Here is a 16,856-nt window from a genome sequence, read left to right on the forward strand (position 1 = left end):
TCAGCCCCGGGCAATGGGGCTCAGGCTTTGGCTTTGGCTTTGGGTGGTGGGGCTGAGGCTTTGGCCCCGGGCCCCAGCAAGTCTAGCTCCAGCCCTGGTGACCCCATTTGGGGTCCCAACCCACAGTTTGAGAACCGCTGCACCTTAACTAATGGAACTTGAAGTTTTTTGGTTTCGAATTAATTATTATATATGGACGCAGACCATGTTTAGAGCCAGCCATGCCACTAACTAGTTAAAAACTCGATTAAAAGTTATAGTGTAGATGAGGTGAAAATCTTACATCTTAACAGAGCTGTAAATGGATTCAAGCACTGTTGCATTTATGGTATGATCAATGTAAATTCGAAACGGGGGAGAGAGATAAAGTGAGGGAAAGACTGCACCTACTTTTTAAAAAGGAATCGATAGCCCAGTATGCTTTTTCAAAATGAAATAGCTCTGCTATAGCACTTGTTCATGTTAAATACAGAACCCAGTTTTTAAGTAATGTGATGGGTAAGCATTGCACGTGGTGATAAGTGGTTGCAGGATTGGACCTTTGTATTGGACCTACAGTTTGCAAGTCTTGGCTCCAATCCTGCAATCGCCTATACATGTGCTTACCTTTATGCACATGAGCAGTGCCATTGGCTTCAACAAGATGAGAGAGACAAGGTGGGTGAGGTAATTTCTTTCCTTCGATCAATTTTTGTTGGTGAAAGAGACAAGTTTTCAAGTTTACACAGAGTTGTGTAAGCTCAAAAGCTTGTGTCTTTCACCAGCAGAGGTTGGCCCAATAAAAGATTACCTCATCTACCTTGTCTCTCCAATATTCTGGGACCAATACAGCTACCACAACACTTCAAACTACTGGAGAAAATCTCAGTGAATCCACTGATAGATATTACTTCATATACTGCATCTCTAGTTAAAAGAAATGGGTTGTAGATATGAAGATAAAAAGAAACATACCAAATTAACCAAAATAAAAATGAAGTATATGAATGTTAGAAAGTTACAGGTGCATTTTTTGACAGAAAACTCAGATAAAATTTTCACTAAAGTCTGTAATCGGACAAAACGTCTTCCTGGGCAAGGTCAGTATGAGAACGTGGAACTGTGATCATTTAGCACACTACAGAGCAATATAATGCTATATCTATCAACTATATTTTCATTGTGCAACTTGTTTCGTTTGTTGGTAAATGTATGAGATTTTCATCAGTATCGTTTCTGAGTGATAACTATTACAATAGTAAATTGGTTTGTCTTCTGATGATAGGGCCACATTATTAGTAGTAAGATATATTGCCAGTCTTGAAATGGACATTTATCTTCCACCAACAACTTATTTCTAATCACATATCTAAATTCAGTATAATATTTTTCTTGTTAGAATATTTTGTTTTCATATGTATCTCTATAACATATATTGACTAATTTACAACTATTTTAATACAAAACCTTTTTTTTAATTTAATGTGGTAAAAATAAAAAACAAATGTTAAGATGAAACTCCTTATAAGGAACTTTAAAAAAAAAAAAAACAACCCTGTAAATCAAATCACAGACTGTACTTTCTATTTCTGGTGAATGGAGACACTTTGATTGTGAACAAGTGTTGGATTTTATAATTCCTGAATAATGTAAAACAGACTGAAATCCTTTCTAGAATACAACAAAAATGGAACATTTCAACATTAATTTCCTTGAGTTTCTAAGCACCAAGTACACAGAACTTGTTGTGGCTTCCAGGGCTAACGTCCCTTCTGCTGGAATTCCAGATAGTGGCAGTCTGCTGAAATATGAGTTCAGTTACCAAATATAGATGAGTGCGGTAAGAATACATAGTCACAGAGGACAGATGTAATTCATAGGCCACAGTCGCCTCGATGCTTACTCAGGACCAAGCAATCATTTTTGAATAGTTAAAGCAACTTTCAGCTTTCTTAAGCGAAGAAGAAAAAAGCAGCCTTTCCTGAAATTAATTATATGTGAGACTCTTCAAACTGGCCTAACAAATATAAGGTCTGTAATTTTTTGTTTGTTTTGTGAATTCAATTAATTATTCTCAGGGAATAATAGCCCAGGGCTTCAAAATCCATAGCAAAATAAGTATTTATTGGTTTTTGAAACACCATTAGAAATTTCCCTTAAACTCTGTTACTCATTTGAGTGGGCTTGATTTTATTTTGATTTTTTTAATCTGTGATTTTTCTTAACACAATTTTCACAAATTTTAAAGATGTTTGTATTTTTCCTTAGTATTTCTCTTTTCATTACAATGAGAAAATGAGATCTGTAAAATTATTTTCCATGGTACTCTGTACCTTACTATTTATTCATTTAATGCTTTAAAACTGATGAATTATTCATGTATTTTCTAAAAGTGTAAAAATTATTGCCACTGTAATATAATAGATTTTTAATTAATTATTTTACCATGTTAATGGGTATAGTATCTGTGATTTTATATGACAAGATAAATATCAAATTGTACCATGGAAATAATTTGTGCATAATATATTTTCCGTAAAGTTAAACATTCCAAATAATATATATGCAAAATTTTTATTTTCCATGTTGTCTTTAAAACAATACAGTGCATTAATAATGGTGAATACACTCATTAGATAGAAGTGCAAAGCACCATTATAAATATTCTGTTGTATAACCAATAGATGCTAGAAATAGAATTAGATATTTCTAATTATGATCTTATGTGCTATTTGATAGGGTTAGTGTTATTTTAACTTCATTTAGCTGTGACTTAAACCTCTGAAAATCTAGCCAATTATTTAGATACCTCAATATGGATTTAGATGCCTAACTTTAGGCATCATACTTTGAAAATTATGACTTTCAGTCATCTGTAAACCACTGTTTTTATCTAATAAGATACATAATGATATAAGCTCAAATAATTGTAGCATGTGTTCACAATATATTCATTTTACTAGAAACTAACCATTCTCTGTTATGCTGAGCAGCAAAGAGCCAAATTCTGCCCTGAGCCATATCCCAGTGAGACAACAGAATAGCATAGGGTGAAAGTCAGGACAGTTTAACTTATTTTGTAACATTTCACATTGAGATATAAGCTATAGTATGAAGAAGAAACAGTGTGAATCAGATTTGTGTAAAGATATGCTTGTGATGCACAATATGACTTAAAGCAATACATTATCCATACACAGTAGCATATTTATTCATTTGAATATGAAGTTTAAAAAAATTACTAAGTATTCCAGAGACACAAATTCTCCAGATTTGACTCTTGATTCCCTGGCATTCATCCAGCTGCCGTAACAGCTGAGCGTCTAGATCAGGTTGGGTTCATTTTCTAAAATTGCTAAATTGTAGCCAGTTACGTTGTACATACTTTTTTAGATTTTGTTGACAATATATTGGCATGATTGCTAGATTTGTTCCCCTGTAAATGGGAATAAAGGGAAAGAGACAACCTAATTAAAGCAAGGACTATCCCTATCAACCTACTCTATAAAACTATGCTTCAAATGTTGAACCATAAAACAAACTCTTTAGCTTCCCTGTACTTGTATGTGCTTGGTTGTAATCCACTGGCAGAGCACACAGAAAAAAGAGATATCAAGAAAGGCATATACTAGTCCAAGAATTCAATCAGTCAATCAGCTAATGATTATCTGCTGAGTAAGCCTCAGTGAAGTAACTAGAAGTAATTGGAGTGTTCATGAGCCAGTGTAAAATACATCAGAGTGCATCTCATGACTATCAAGCCAGCTAGCACTGAGGAAATGGAATAGGGCATACTGTGAACATGGAAACTTTTAAGCAATCTAGTTACAAGAAATTAAACTCCCATGGAAATGAGAAATATATGGTCATGACAATCAGGGATATTTAAATCACTGTTGTTCAGCTGAATTAATATTCAGAAGAAGCAGTTATCATTTTTGGAGCCAAGTTGTCACCGATGTAGCATCCAGGAAACCAAACAAGCTTCAACTCATGGAACTTCTTGCATATCATTCCATTTGGGGAACGGGGTTTATTCTGCCACCACAGAACAAGAAAGGAATGAGATGCTTAAAAATGCTGTAGAAAAACTGAGGGGGGTTATAGACAATTTTAGCTTTGTGCAGAAGCTGCTTAATACAAAATGACTTGCAAGATGTATGCATCACACTCCCTTCAATGTTGCTTTACAGTATTTATAGTTTATGGTAGTCTGATATTCTATTAATTTAAATTATCACTGTATATAATAATGCTACCAAGGAACATGCATGTTCCAACAGCAGTGAAGGAAATGAAATATTAACAACTAGAAGATCATAAATAACATAATTAATAATAATTTTATATTATTGACCAGGAGAAAGCATGGCAATTCTAATCAATGGAATTCTAGGGACCCCATTCATTCAGATTTTAATAATACTAATACTAATAATTTGCTTAAATCATTTCAATGATCTCGTATTGTGATTTAATGTCGCAATATGTTATGATTTTGAAGGCAATTTTGTGGGGAGAGAAATGCAGGTACATCATGGAAATGATCATGAACCTAAACATATAATAATAGAATGGGTAAGATTAATAGGAACCAATAAATCACTGAAAATCATTTGGAGGAGATGAGATTGTGCTAGCCAACATGCAGGGGAAAAACAAAACAAAACCCTTACAAATTCATAACAGGACTGCATGTAGAGGACCCACTCCTGAAACACTTACTTTATAACTAGCCTGCTCTTGCTCAGTGTCAGTCGGGCCTATTCTAACTCAAAGTGAATGATCGTGCTACAAATAATTCTTACATCATTAGGATTTGACTTTTTCATGCCTGCTTTTGTATCCTGTCATTTGTAAATAATGAATCTACAGTTATATGACAAAAGTGTTTGTTTTATTGTCACACTCCTTATGTGCATTTTCTTCCAGCATGCAAGACAGAAGGCGTGAGCAGGTGGTGTCTCTACCCTTAATGCTGAAGCAGGCTTACTCAGCAGAGAAAAGAGCCCACGAGGGTTACTCTGAAAACATGTCAGAGGCTTCCTCCTTTCATGACTTTTTTTATGATTCCCTATCAGGCATACAGGATGGAGAGGTTTCAAATGAGCTATCTGCATTTCTCAGCAAGGAGGAGATAAGTAAAAGCCTTGACCTTGCCAGAGAAGCTATTGCTAATTCAGTGAAGGAGAATCAGAATGTAGAACAGGAGTTCACTCATCATTTCAACACTTCTCCAAACTCATCAGAATATGCTTCTTCTAGGAAGGCCAAAGACCATGAACAAGATGTTTTGGGGAGGCTTCAGGTGAGCAGCCCAAATTCACTATTCAGCACAGCTCAAACTCTCCCAGAGCAAGAGAAACAGCAACCACCCATGTCCCCTCAGGCAGCAAGCAGCATTTGCACTGTCCCTGGGAGGCAAGGCAGCATCTCGCCCTCACTAACAGCTAGCCCCAGCTTTATTCGGAGTCTAAGAAATGCAGAGAGATGTAGTCCAAATACGCAAAAGACAAGCCCAAAATCCAAATCAATGTCCCAGGGAGATGCTCCTTTCAGGAACAAGCTGTGTGACAAGGCTGCCATGTTCATTGAAGAACTTTCTTCCATATTTAGAGAAGCAGCAAAGGCAAGAGGCAGGAGTCCCAGTGGGGACTCCTCTTCTCCAGACAGTGGATACCTGTCTCCTAAAAAGAAACAGTCAGCCATGATAAATGCTTCAGTGAATCAGAGCCCTGTCAAAGCATATCCAGAGACCAAACCTGAAGCAAAGTTACCTGAGACTCACCACAATGGAGAGCCCTTCCCTGACAGGCAGAATGTCATTCAAGAAAGTGGAACTGCCTTCCACCATGAGCTCACCAATCCGAGTAGCTATCAGTCTTCAGCTCCTCGATTTACCCAGAAACTCAGGAGCCAGGAAGTGGCTGAAGGAAGCAAGGTGCTGCTGGAGTGCAGAGTGGCTGGAAACCCAACACCTCATGTCAGGTAGGTGCATGGCAGTTTAAAATGGTCACAGGCAATGGCTGATATATTCTAATTTTACTTTTGTGGAAGGGTATCACCAAGGACCTGCTCATGGGTAATGAACAAGAAAATTCTAACAGTGCATGCTGACAGCCAAGTGGTTTTACTAATAAATACATGAAGTGACAGATTCTACCACCATTACCTTGGTGGTTCCTTACTCCACAAATATTTCCATTGACTTCTACTTGCAGAATAATGTTCTACTCAGTCCAAGTAAGGGTGACAGAACCAGGCCCAAAACTGGCTTCAACAGGATTACCTATGAGACTAGTGAGTAAAGGGGTTCACAATCTGGTCCTTAAATGCTTTAGTCACAAAGACTGTAATAAGTGTATATATTGCATTTCTCTCAATCAGTCAGAACATTGGATAAATAACCTGAAAAAACTTTCTGATAATTTTCTCACCTCCAGCCAGAAGTCTTTCAGGTTGAGACATTCTCAAAAGATATCAAGATGGTCCCTGTATCAAAACATTTCCTCCAGTATGTCATTGGAATTTTGAGCCTATATTATTTTGCTTGGTGGGCATACTGAAATATCTACTGTAATAACAATTTTCACAATGTTCTTAATTGTTAAATCATAGCTGTTAGCTATTATTATGAGCGTTCTAAATTTTACATTTCTAAAAGCTATAAACACAATTATTAAGGGAACTAAGCAACATCTGAAAGGTACTGAGAGCTTTCAAATCCTTTTGAAGCCAATGCAAGTTGAGGGCAATTGCAACTTGCAGACCTGGGCATTTCCTGGAAAGGTGTCTGCCAATATTTTGTCTTTGAGTCAGAACTTAAATCAGATATTTTCTTAAGCATCTTTAACAAGAAAAAAAACTGACAGATCAAAGCAATTATTTTGCAAAGCAACATGTTTTCGACATGATTTTAACACAATTATTCATTAAAGTATTTCAAAGCAGCTGTACTTCCTTAAATTGAAAAGCAAGTGAGAATGAATAGTCTAAAAATAGCAGACCTTAATATGGAAGGGAATGTGAAAACGTTTGACACCAGAAAACAAGCTTAGTCTTTAATTGATTTATTTTGGCTTGATTAGAAAGAACTGATAGTTAAGTTCTATACTACATTAATGTACAAGAGTGAAATAGGTCATACAGATACACTGAACGTTTCTACTGAGTTGACTATTTTTACCAGTTCTAGCCAAACACTTCAGAATTATAAAATATAAGTATAGGCACCTACCCTATGCTATGGGTACTTATCCAAAGATTATAACCTATAATATATATATAGAATCTTTCTCATACCAGTAAAATATCTGAAAAGGCTAGAAATATTCTAAGTGCACTTAATGCATATAGCATATAATCATCAATTGGTAATAACTTTAGATAACTGCTGAGCAGAATTGGAATCAAACCAGTGACCTAAAAGTGAAATGCTGTATATGATATTATAAATCCTCAATGAGGATGCAATATTATGAAAGTGAAGTACATCATTATATCAACATTACAGTATCTCATTGCTGTTATTTTGTCTAGCAGAACAAAGAGGTGTCAGTCTTATAGTTACTCTGACCCACAGCTGTGGAGTCATCCATGAAAAACCCACAGCAATGGAAAGATGTGTGCAAAAACCTAAGATGCTTTCATAGTATTTTTGCATTACTATTAAATTCATCCAGTCGGTGTGTGTGCAAAGAAACTACAAGTTCTTCACTTTAACTGAAGTGACTTTCTTTTTTTAATTCCTTTAATATCGCAGTACTCATTAACTTACAATCTGGTCTACCCCCAATTGTTTTTTTATGTGGTTATATCCTTGACTGGTGATATTTCTTTGTTACTTTTCATTCAGCAACAATAGAAGAGATGCCAAAAAAATGTTTGTCAGCACAGTTCCTGGACTAGGGTGTATGAGGTGCTTATGAGAAACTAAATCATGCTCCTTTGTGGGAATCTCATAGAAACAGTGGCTTTTTCCTTTAATGTGAATGGAATGGTGATTTGAGATGGGGGGAAGATTCAGAAAATGTGCCCCACCTTGCAATAACAGTTTATTTTCGATGCCAATAAAATTCTTCACTGGGGCTTATTGTAATCTTATCCACTTTACTGAAGAGGTCACTCTATCACAAGTCAGGCAATGAGAATTTTTAACAAAATTTCTCTTTAGTGAATAACACCAGGGGGCAGTATAAAGCAGTTTCAATATATTTATTTAGTTAACAAATACATTTCAGGATGAACCATGAAAGTGGTACTATTATGCAGTCAGTTATTAAGAATTTGTTGTTAGATACAGGTGACAGCAAAGATTTGAACCCTCTCAGACTATGTGGAAGTTTAGACCTAGACCCAGAGTCCATCTCCAAATCTTGTCCAGGTTTTTATTTATTAAAACAAATCACAAGTTGTATTTTAAGTCTCTATTTTAAGAGAAATCACAACTATTATACTGTAAGACTATCTAACATTAGCATAGCCTGGTTCATTAAGAAGGCTTCCAAAGAACTGTACATTGTGCACATAAGAATCACTTCATCACCATTCTTCCTCCCTCCAACACTGAAAATCAGCCATCTTCAGGATGGAACTGTGTAACAGCCCATAACAACATCACACAGTAGTTCAACACAGGAAGGAAAAAATAATGTATCCAGATGAAATTGCAGAAGTAAATTGGAGTAGGCAAAACATGCAATCACTGCACTTAAAATGTTTGTACCATTTTCAGAGATATTTCTGCACCTGTGTGTGAGAGAAAATATAATGTATATAGGCCCAGATTTTTATAAATGGATGATAAATGAAGTTAGTCTTCCTAGTCCATATTTAAGTACCTAAATAAGTGGCCTGATTTTCTAAAGTGCTACACATCCTGCTGATCACATTCAATGGGAATTTCTGGGTATGTGTTACCTTTGAAAACCAGGTCACTTATTTGCGACCTAAATATATGGATTGGTGAAGCCTCACTTTGGACACCCTTATTTCCAAAATCTTGAACATTAGGGGGAATAATGGTAGAACCAGTGAAAATGTTCATACCCATAAAAACTAAGTATGCCAACTATATGAAACGAAAGATGCCCACTAAACAGAAATTTGGCCATAACACCAGGGCCAAACAGTAATATTTGTATGGTAAGTGCTATCAATCTTTAGTGACTAAGAGTGTTCAGAATCTTGGTTTTATATCTCATGTGAAAGGCAGCAACACCAATAGTATAATATCCCCTAAAACAGTGGTGCTCCCACTTTTTCAGTTATGTCTTTTAAAACCCCAGAAAGTTTGTTACTGATGCTGAAATTATAGCAAAGTTTTTTTTCATATACACATATCTTACTATTGCTGTAACTGCCATAGATTTACTCAGATTTTTTTCTTTTTTTAAGAAAGAACTTTTCTGCTAAAATTAACCTTAATGCTCCCCTGTCTTCCTAGAGCCTGTTAGTATAGTATATTTGGTGTCTAAAATATGTAAATTTTTTTTACTTCTAATATCATAGTGTTTTTACTAGGAAATAGCATATAAAATGTAGTTCATTGGCTTAAGAGAAATTACTTAAAATACAATCTACTTCACCATATGATTATAAATACCTGTCTGTTGTTAGAGCTATGAGGTAGGTAACAATTCTCTTGAATTATGTAACTTTTCTTTTATATACAGAGAAATATTCTTAAAATACCCTGTATTGATGTTTTGGTTTTGCTGTGTTCAAGGATTTAGCCATTAGCACTATTACTCCAGACTTCTGCACTTGTATTGTTGTTACATGTGTCTATACTTCTACACAATCCTCTTTGTAATTTTTTTTTATCTGAATAGGCATTCCTTTAGTCAGGGTTATGCCAAAGCTAAAGCCCTAAGGAAAGGGAGGGTGTTTAAATAGAGGACTAGTTATCTAACTTGTATTCCTTCATTATCTCCCACAAGTTCTGTCTTTTGTTAAATTGTTGCGGTAGCAAAGTACTCCTCGTATGTAAGTGTTTTGGGGGCAGAGGCATTGTCATCTTATAGGTGGGTACTGCACCTACACTATGAATAGTGCTATTAAAATATAAATAATAATACAGGAACTTTTATGTGTATTGCTATGACCCTGATTATAGAGGAAGAAACTATAGTAGCCATTTTTAACCTACCAGTATGCCCACTACAGGAAGCGAAAAATTTGTTTAAAATCTGTTTATTAACAGTAGACTGTTATGGCTGTTTTACCTATCCCTAATTAAGATATGGGGTAGCTTATATATAAATGTAATGAAATAATATCCCTGTCCAAAGAGAGATTTCTCTGGATGTTACATCACTTCTTTTCATTTTTTCCTAATTTGCTTTCTTACCCTTTCTCAATCATTTGGCGTTGTTTTGTTTCTGTCGTTTTGCCTTTGATTTATATTCTCCTTTCCTCTGTTGCTTTCTCCTTGTTAAATTCTTTTTGTTAAATTTTAGAAATCAGAGTAGTATCCCTTTCCTATTTCGATGTCTCCCCCAGTTATCTGTTGTCCTCTTTTTCCTGTTCTGTGCCCTGTATTGCAGTTCTCTTTTTCCCTTCTGAAATCCTACTTCACCCCTCATTTGGGATAATGTATTTCTGTGTCTGAACGCCCAGGGAGCACCACTCTTATAGAAATTCTGAGCATCTTTGGGCTGCAACAAGAAAGTTAATATGTATTGAAAAAGCATTCTCAATGGCTGATGTGATTATTTCATCACTTCTCCTGCTTTTTTTATTGGAAAGCATGCTGTGATTGTCACTTCTCCAAATGGTGCTTGGGCAAATGGGTTTTCCTAGCCAACTTGCCTGGGGAGCTGCTTTTGGAGGGGCGGGTTTGCCATGATGCCAATGAGCAAGCGATGCAAATTCTGCCAGCAGTAATTTGTGCTGATATGCCCTGTGGATTTTAGGGTGGATGAGAGATCTGGACGAGATCTCTTCCCACCCAGCATGCGTGCTGAACACCCACATTAGGGATTCTGTGGGATTGGGAAGAATATGCTGGGAGGCAGCACTCCCTTGTGTCCAGGATGGTTCAGATCAGGCTCCCCTCTGCTTGGCTTAAGGATAGAGCAGTGGTCTTCTTTCACTTGTTAGGAAGACGCCTTTGCTTTTAAGAGCCAAGATGGTGTTGAATGGGCATCATGACTGTCTGTTGATATTATTTGTGCATAAGTGCCTGGGAACCGATGCAGTGTGTGAATACCCATTGTCACTGGAGGAAAATGTCTGATTCCACCCCCCCACCCCCCACTTTATGGTCAAATTTTACAAATAGTTACACTAGTGATAAACTGGTGTGAGGAGAGTCAGGCCCCTTCAGTGTCATTGGGAAAGGACCCTTCACAGGGACTGAGTGTTGATAATAGGATACTGTATCCTGTATAACTTTGGACACCAGTCACTGGTTCAAATGTGGTTTAGTCTGTTCAGGGACCTAGAAACAAGCTTGTATGTGCAAAAACTCTAAAAGTCACTCAGCATCCCTGCCTTGAACTACTAATTTCACCCATTTCTTGTTCCTCTGGTATATGTTTGAGGGTTGTTTGACAGATGATGCATTTCTGCGGTCCATTATTCTTTCTGCACGCTAAGAGGAGTTCTGTCCTCAGGCAGACTGTCTGTCTAATACCTTTCACTGATCGACCTTTTAAAAAAATACAGAAACTTGTGTTCTACTATGAAATATCACAGCATAAATAAAACAAGTTAGGTGCATAAAGATGGAAGTTATGAGAGGCAATATCAAAGATAATGGGGCAATTGTTTAAAAAAAAAAACCTAGGACTGCTGTCTTAAATTGGATTTAGCAGGGAATCCCAGCTCAGTCAGTTTATTGTTCAGCAGCTATTTGTGAATACGAGTTTCTTTGTCCTGATGTATTTCTAATTACATCATGAATATTCTAAAGATTACTTGATCCACTTCTTTAACAGTTATCCCTTTTTGTCTGCTTCTGTTACAAAATGCAGACCTAAACTTGCTAACACTCCCAAATAAATAGCATCTTAATTCCTATTTACAAAAGAAATCCAAAGAATAGACAATAATATTATCAAGTACAGTTGTATTTTGAATATTCTGGGCTTGATGCGAAGTGTATGCATCACCACTCTAATTCTTAAAAACTATTCCTGAAGGGAATGTGAAGAAAATGAGTCTCTTTCTTTGTACAGTAAGTTTATAAGGACACTTTTTTTAAAGTGGCTATGTAAATATTGCACTTGGCTGAGAGCATAGGCAAACTTTCTCAGATGAGAATGGATCCACTCAAGTCTTCAGCAGATTTTCACTGAACTAATTGCATCCATGTTGCACATTAGCTGGAATAGTGATTATCTACTACAAGGCTGCAGTTTTAAAATTATTATTATTAATAACAAGCTACACTGTAAAAATAGGACTAAGACTCAGCTCTCTGTGTCACTTAGTATTTATCTGAGTGCCTACTTGCATAGGTTTCAGAGTAACAGCCGTGTTAGTCTGTATTCGCAAAAAGAAAAGGAGTACTTGTGGCACCTTAGAGACTAACCAATTTATTTGAGCATGAGCTTTCGTGAGCTACAGCTCACTTGCATATAAATTCAAAACATGGTCTCTTGTTCTTTCTAGCCCCCTACAAGCTTCTGACCTTAGCACCTCTTGCACCTCTGTAAATGTTTTCATGACAGCATGGAAGTTAATTTTAATGAACTGGACTACAAAACTAAGTAAATGGGATTCTTTGCAAATGTACATAGCTGATGACTGAAAACATTAACTTCAGTTTATTCAATTAAAGCTGACAAGACCTTGGGGGAGGCAGAGCAGCCCATACTCTAATGACTTAAAGTAGACCAAGCATAGAAGAAATACTGTTAAATAGCAGTGAAAATTGGGTTTATTTTATTAGTTTTAGAGGCCATCTGGAAAATCTGTTTTTCTTTCTTATAAGAATTTAGTTTGATAGGGCAGTGTTAACTAGACCAAAACTAAGTAGCTTGGTAGCTTTGGGTCAGATTGAGGCCAGTCCTGCAAGCCAGTGCAGGGGGGATTAAAGAGATGAAAGATTCCCCTTTAGTCCCTTTCATCTAGTACATGTACCATGGATAGTGGTGTAAAAGAAATATCATCTCCATGGGTCTTGTGATATTTCTTAAAGCATCCAGAAGCATAGGTCACTGTGTTACCCCCACCTCAGTGAGAGAGAGAGACTTCCTGGTGCTAAACTCGGAGACAGATGTCCCCCAGTCTTTTAGCCACCTCAGGCAAACTTCTCAGGGTTCTGCCAGCCTTTACTTTGTCTCACAGATTAACACTTGGTATACTTCGGTTCCAAAAATTCCCAGAAGTGTCCCCATGTAGTGTCCAGCCTCCTATCACTGGACACTCACAGTAAGCGCCAAGTCCATTGCCTCCAAAGTGACAGTGTACTCACAAGCCTACTTGATTCAACCAAGAAGGCGCACTCTTCTTAATATCAGAGTGCTGTGCAGTGAAGGAAACCTGCAGCTGGCCTGTACCAGCCAACTTGGGTTCACAGAGGCTCAGGCTGTGTCGACTTCTGGGCTCAGGCAGGAGACCGAGCTCTAAGATTCTGTGGGATGGAAGGGTCCTGGAGCTCAGGGTCGTGCCTGAGCCCAGAAGTCTACTCAGCAGTAAAACAGCCCCACAGCCCAAGTCCCATGAGCCTGAGTTGGCGAGCCGCAGGTTTTTCTTTGCTGCGTAGACATACCCTGAGATGACTTTATAGTAAAAGGAGAATAAGTTTAATAAACACTCAATACTCACTTGAATCTGTTAAGAATAATGGATACAGTATTGGTTACAAATACAACATAAGTATAACACACTTCTAAAAGACTAAGGCCTATTAAAAGTTATGCTTAGACCTTTATCTAAGGTAAGTTTCTCATCTAAAGCAACCTCTGTGTCATCAGCCCTCAGGGCCGGGATCCAACTTTCATGGATGCAAGAAATGCTGTCCTTTTTGTTCCCTCAGTGATGGGAAAAGAAACCCCTTCTTATCCTTCCTGCAGGCCAACAAACCTTCAAAAGGATACATTTCAAAGTGTACCTCCAGAAAAGATCCTCGTTCTCCACTGCTTTGTGCTTTGGTTTGGTGACGCTGTGCTGTTTGTGTCTGGTTTGGTGACTCGTCCTCCTATTAACTTGTTTTGCCTGTGCTTCCACTGTATTTGGCTTATCCTGACTAATTTACATAAGAGATCCAGGCAGAAAGGTAAATCAGTATTCCTTTGCCTGGGAGAACTTTGTAACTAGGCAGGGTTGATAAACACAGTTTAAACATTTGTAGTAAATCTATACAACTTCTTGAATGACACCCATACATATATCTCGTAATGCCTATATGATGTGATATTCTATTAGCCTTTATAGAGGTGTGAGACAAAGTCAGAAGGCAGCAAGTAGACCTGTTGATTCCATAAATCCACGAAAGAGCCTTCTGGAAGGCAAACGCTAAAAATCAAAAGCTACTAAAGGTACAACACCTCTGTGAAAACTATTTATATGTGAAATTAAAACTTCCAAAGTTCATTCACTTATTCATTTTTCTGCACAAAAGGCTTGCCCTCAAAAGATGAATAAGTGTGTGTGGGGGGAGGGAGGGTTGTTTTTTTTAACCTTCAGATAACTCAAGTGGCTGAGCACAACTGCCTGGAATTCTTTTAAAAAATACACACATTTAGGCATGGAAACTTTAATCCACAAATACACTTCAGAAAAGTTATGAACAGTGAAAAGTGGGTTGTATAGAAACTCTTTTGTGACTTTAAATATAATGGTTGCTAATAATTGCTTTAGGATTTCAGACACTAGCACAGCAGTAATTCCAAATTGGATGCAACACAGTAACAAACTGTAGCCTTGCATTTTTGAACCCACTGTGTTATTACTTATTACTGTGTTGTTTAGGGTGTTCACACTCATGAACCAGAATCTTGATCAACAAGAACATTCCTTCTAACTTACAGTGCCAAAATTGTCAAAGCAAATAATTGCTGTCTATTCTGAGGGTTGGTATTTAAAATAAAATAAAATCTCATATGTGACATAAGCACTGCATTGTAATATCCATTCATACATGTAGAAACTTACTTTTTAAGGAGCACAGATCCTGAATTGATAGCAGACCTCTCACAAAACTGTGAACAGGCACCAGTAATACAAGCAGACTGTGCCAGTGGCCAAATATTGTTCTAATATTACAAACATTCTTAGATAAAAACCCTGAACTGGTTTTTACAGCATGTGTGGACTCTTGTATTTGACTTCTTGTGAATTTTTATACAAGTGCATTTTTACAGACATTTTTGTGGGGAGACAGTGTTGAACATAACTCATGCTGCTCTGAATTAGATTTGTATGCAGCCATCTTAGAAGCTTTGTGGGTATGGAAGTCATCTAGTTAAGCAGCTGAAATATTACCACATCATCCGGTGACCAATCACAAAATATGACTAGCTAATTAAGAACAGGGAATAATTGATTGAAGTCATGGTGAATAGTTTACAAGCAATCCATAAGCTGACATATATAGACAAATTGAGTAATTAGCAGATGAGCACTTTTCTGTATAGACTTTTAACCATTTTTTTTAATTAATGAGGAATAATTCACCCAGCTCTAGTGAACACTTAAAATTGTATAAATGTGGGGCTTTTCAGATAGGAAAGATTACATACCTATATATCACTGAAGAAGGTATCTTATCTGTTGCCTTAAGAGCTGGATATCCAACAAATGCTAATTATGGATCAGATACTGAGAACCTTATGTGCCCTAAATAGCACCTTACTCTGCATTTAAGTAAGGTACTATTCCACATGAGTAAGAGTGGCACAATCTGACCCTGTGTTGCTTTAAAACTGACATCAGTCTGGTTTCCTGTGGGAAAAGGCAGTGTGTTGAACATTTAAAGTTTTGCTGGTAATTACCAAGTAGAATCACCCATAAAAGTTGTTTTTTCAGCTAGCTGCAGGCCAAAGCAAGTAGATGGTTTTAAAGATCCTTGTGCAGCAAGGCCATTACTGAGATATTTGTATAGTTGCTAACCCTAATGTACTGCTTCAAATCAAATTAACTTTTAACATCAGGGAACAGTAATCGTGCATTCCTGCAGTGTATGTATGTGCTGATGCCATAAAAATAATTAATACTTTGCAGTACCTTTCATCTGATGATCTGAGTGCTTTATAGAGAGCTTGGGTCATACATTGGCAGCTTTGGTTTGTTTCCTTCTGTTTTATATGGCTATGTTTGTCAGAAGGGGAGGGGAAGATAAGTTGAGAGAGGGCAGTACTCATTTTTCCAGTTTTGTCCCAGGAACAGTTAAATACCAGTTGAACACCTTGCTTACTACCTGGCAAGCAGCTGAGTAATAACATTTGTACATCATAGAAAATAAAGTTACAGAGCAGGAGCAAGGGGGCCTAGGGGAAATAACTGCCTTGTAGGCGAAACCTGAGACATCTTCGCAGGGAAGCTTTTTGAAAATATTTGCCATTTTGGAAAGCTGTGCATGTATTTGCATTTTAATTGTGCCGAACTGAACTTCAAGGCCTGATAACCTATGTTAACTGGTTATGATGCTCATAATTTGTGGACCTACTGTGTAAAAGACTATTTAACATACAACCTCAGACTAGTCCACTAGCATTGTATAAGAGAAGTATGAGATAATTAGTCCAGTATGTAGCTTTTCTTTCTCTATAATGTATAATACTCTGGTGCAGTGGAGAATTCTAATATCAAGAGGCCAGGTGTAATGCTAGATGCTGCCACACACACTTATATCTCAGTGTACACTTTCCAGAAGGCTGACTTGAAGGGGAAGAGGGCCTCTTCAGTCAGAAGTGATGCTGTTTTAT

At 37.0% G+C, this 16,856-nt stretch overlaps 1 protein-coding gene across 3 annotated transcripts in view; it reads left to right on the forward strand.

Annotated features, from left to right (window-relative positions):
* The first annotated feature begins 1,824 nt into the window (after positions 1–1,824).
* PALLD (palladin, cytoskeletal associated protein) overlaps positions 1,825–16,856 on the forward strand; it is a 346,573-nt gene continuing 331,541 nt past the window's right edge. For 2 of the 3 annotated variants that reach the window (XM_074951117.1, XM_074951118.1), the window contains exons 1-2: positions 1,826–2,010; positions 4,912–5,967. In XM_074951117.1, coding sequence (XP_074807218.1) covers positions 4,913–5,967 — 1,055 coding nt within the window. In that variant the 5' untranslated portion in view covers positions 1,826–2,010; position 4,912. Of the gene's footprint in view, positions 2,011–4,911; positions 5,968–16,856 lie in introns of all 3 variants that reach the window. The other variant, XM_074951119.1, reaches the window with a different exon arrangement.

The sequence above is a fragment of the Natator depressus genome, chromosome 4, assembly GCF_965152275.1.
Source record: "Natator depressus isolate rNatDep1 chromosome 4, rNatDep2.hap1, whole genome shotgun sequence".
Classification (NCBI taxonomy): Eukaryota; Metazoa; Chordata; order Testudines; family Cheloniidae; genus Natator; species Natator depressus.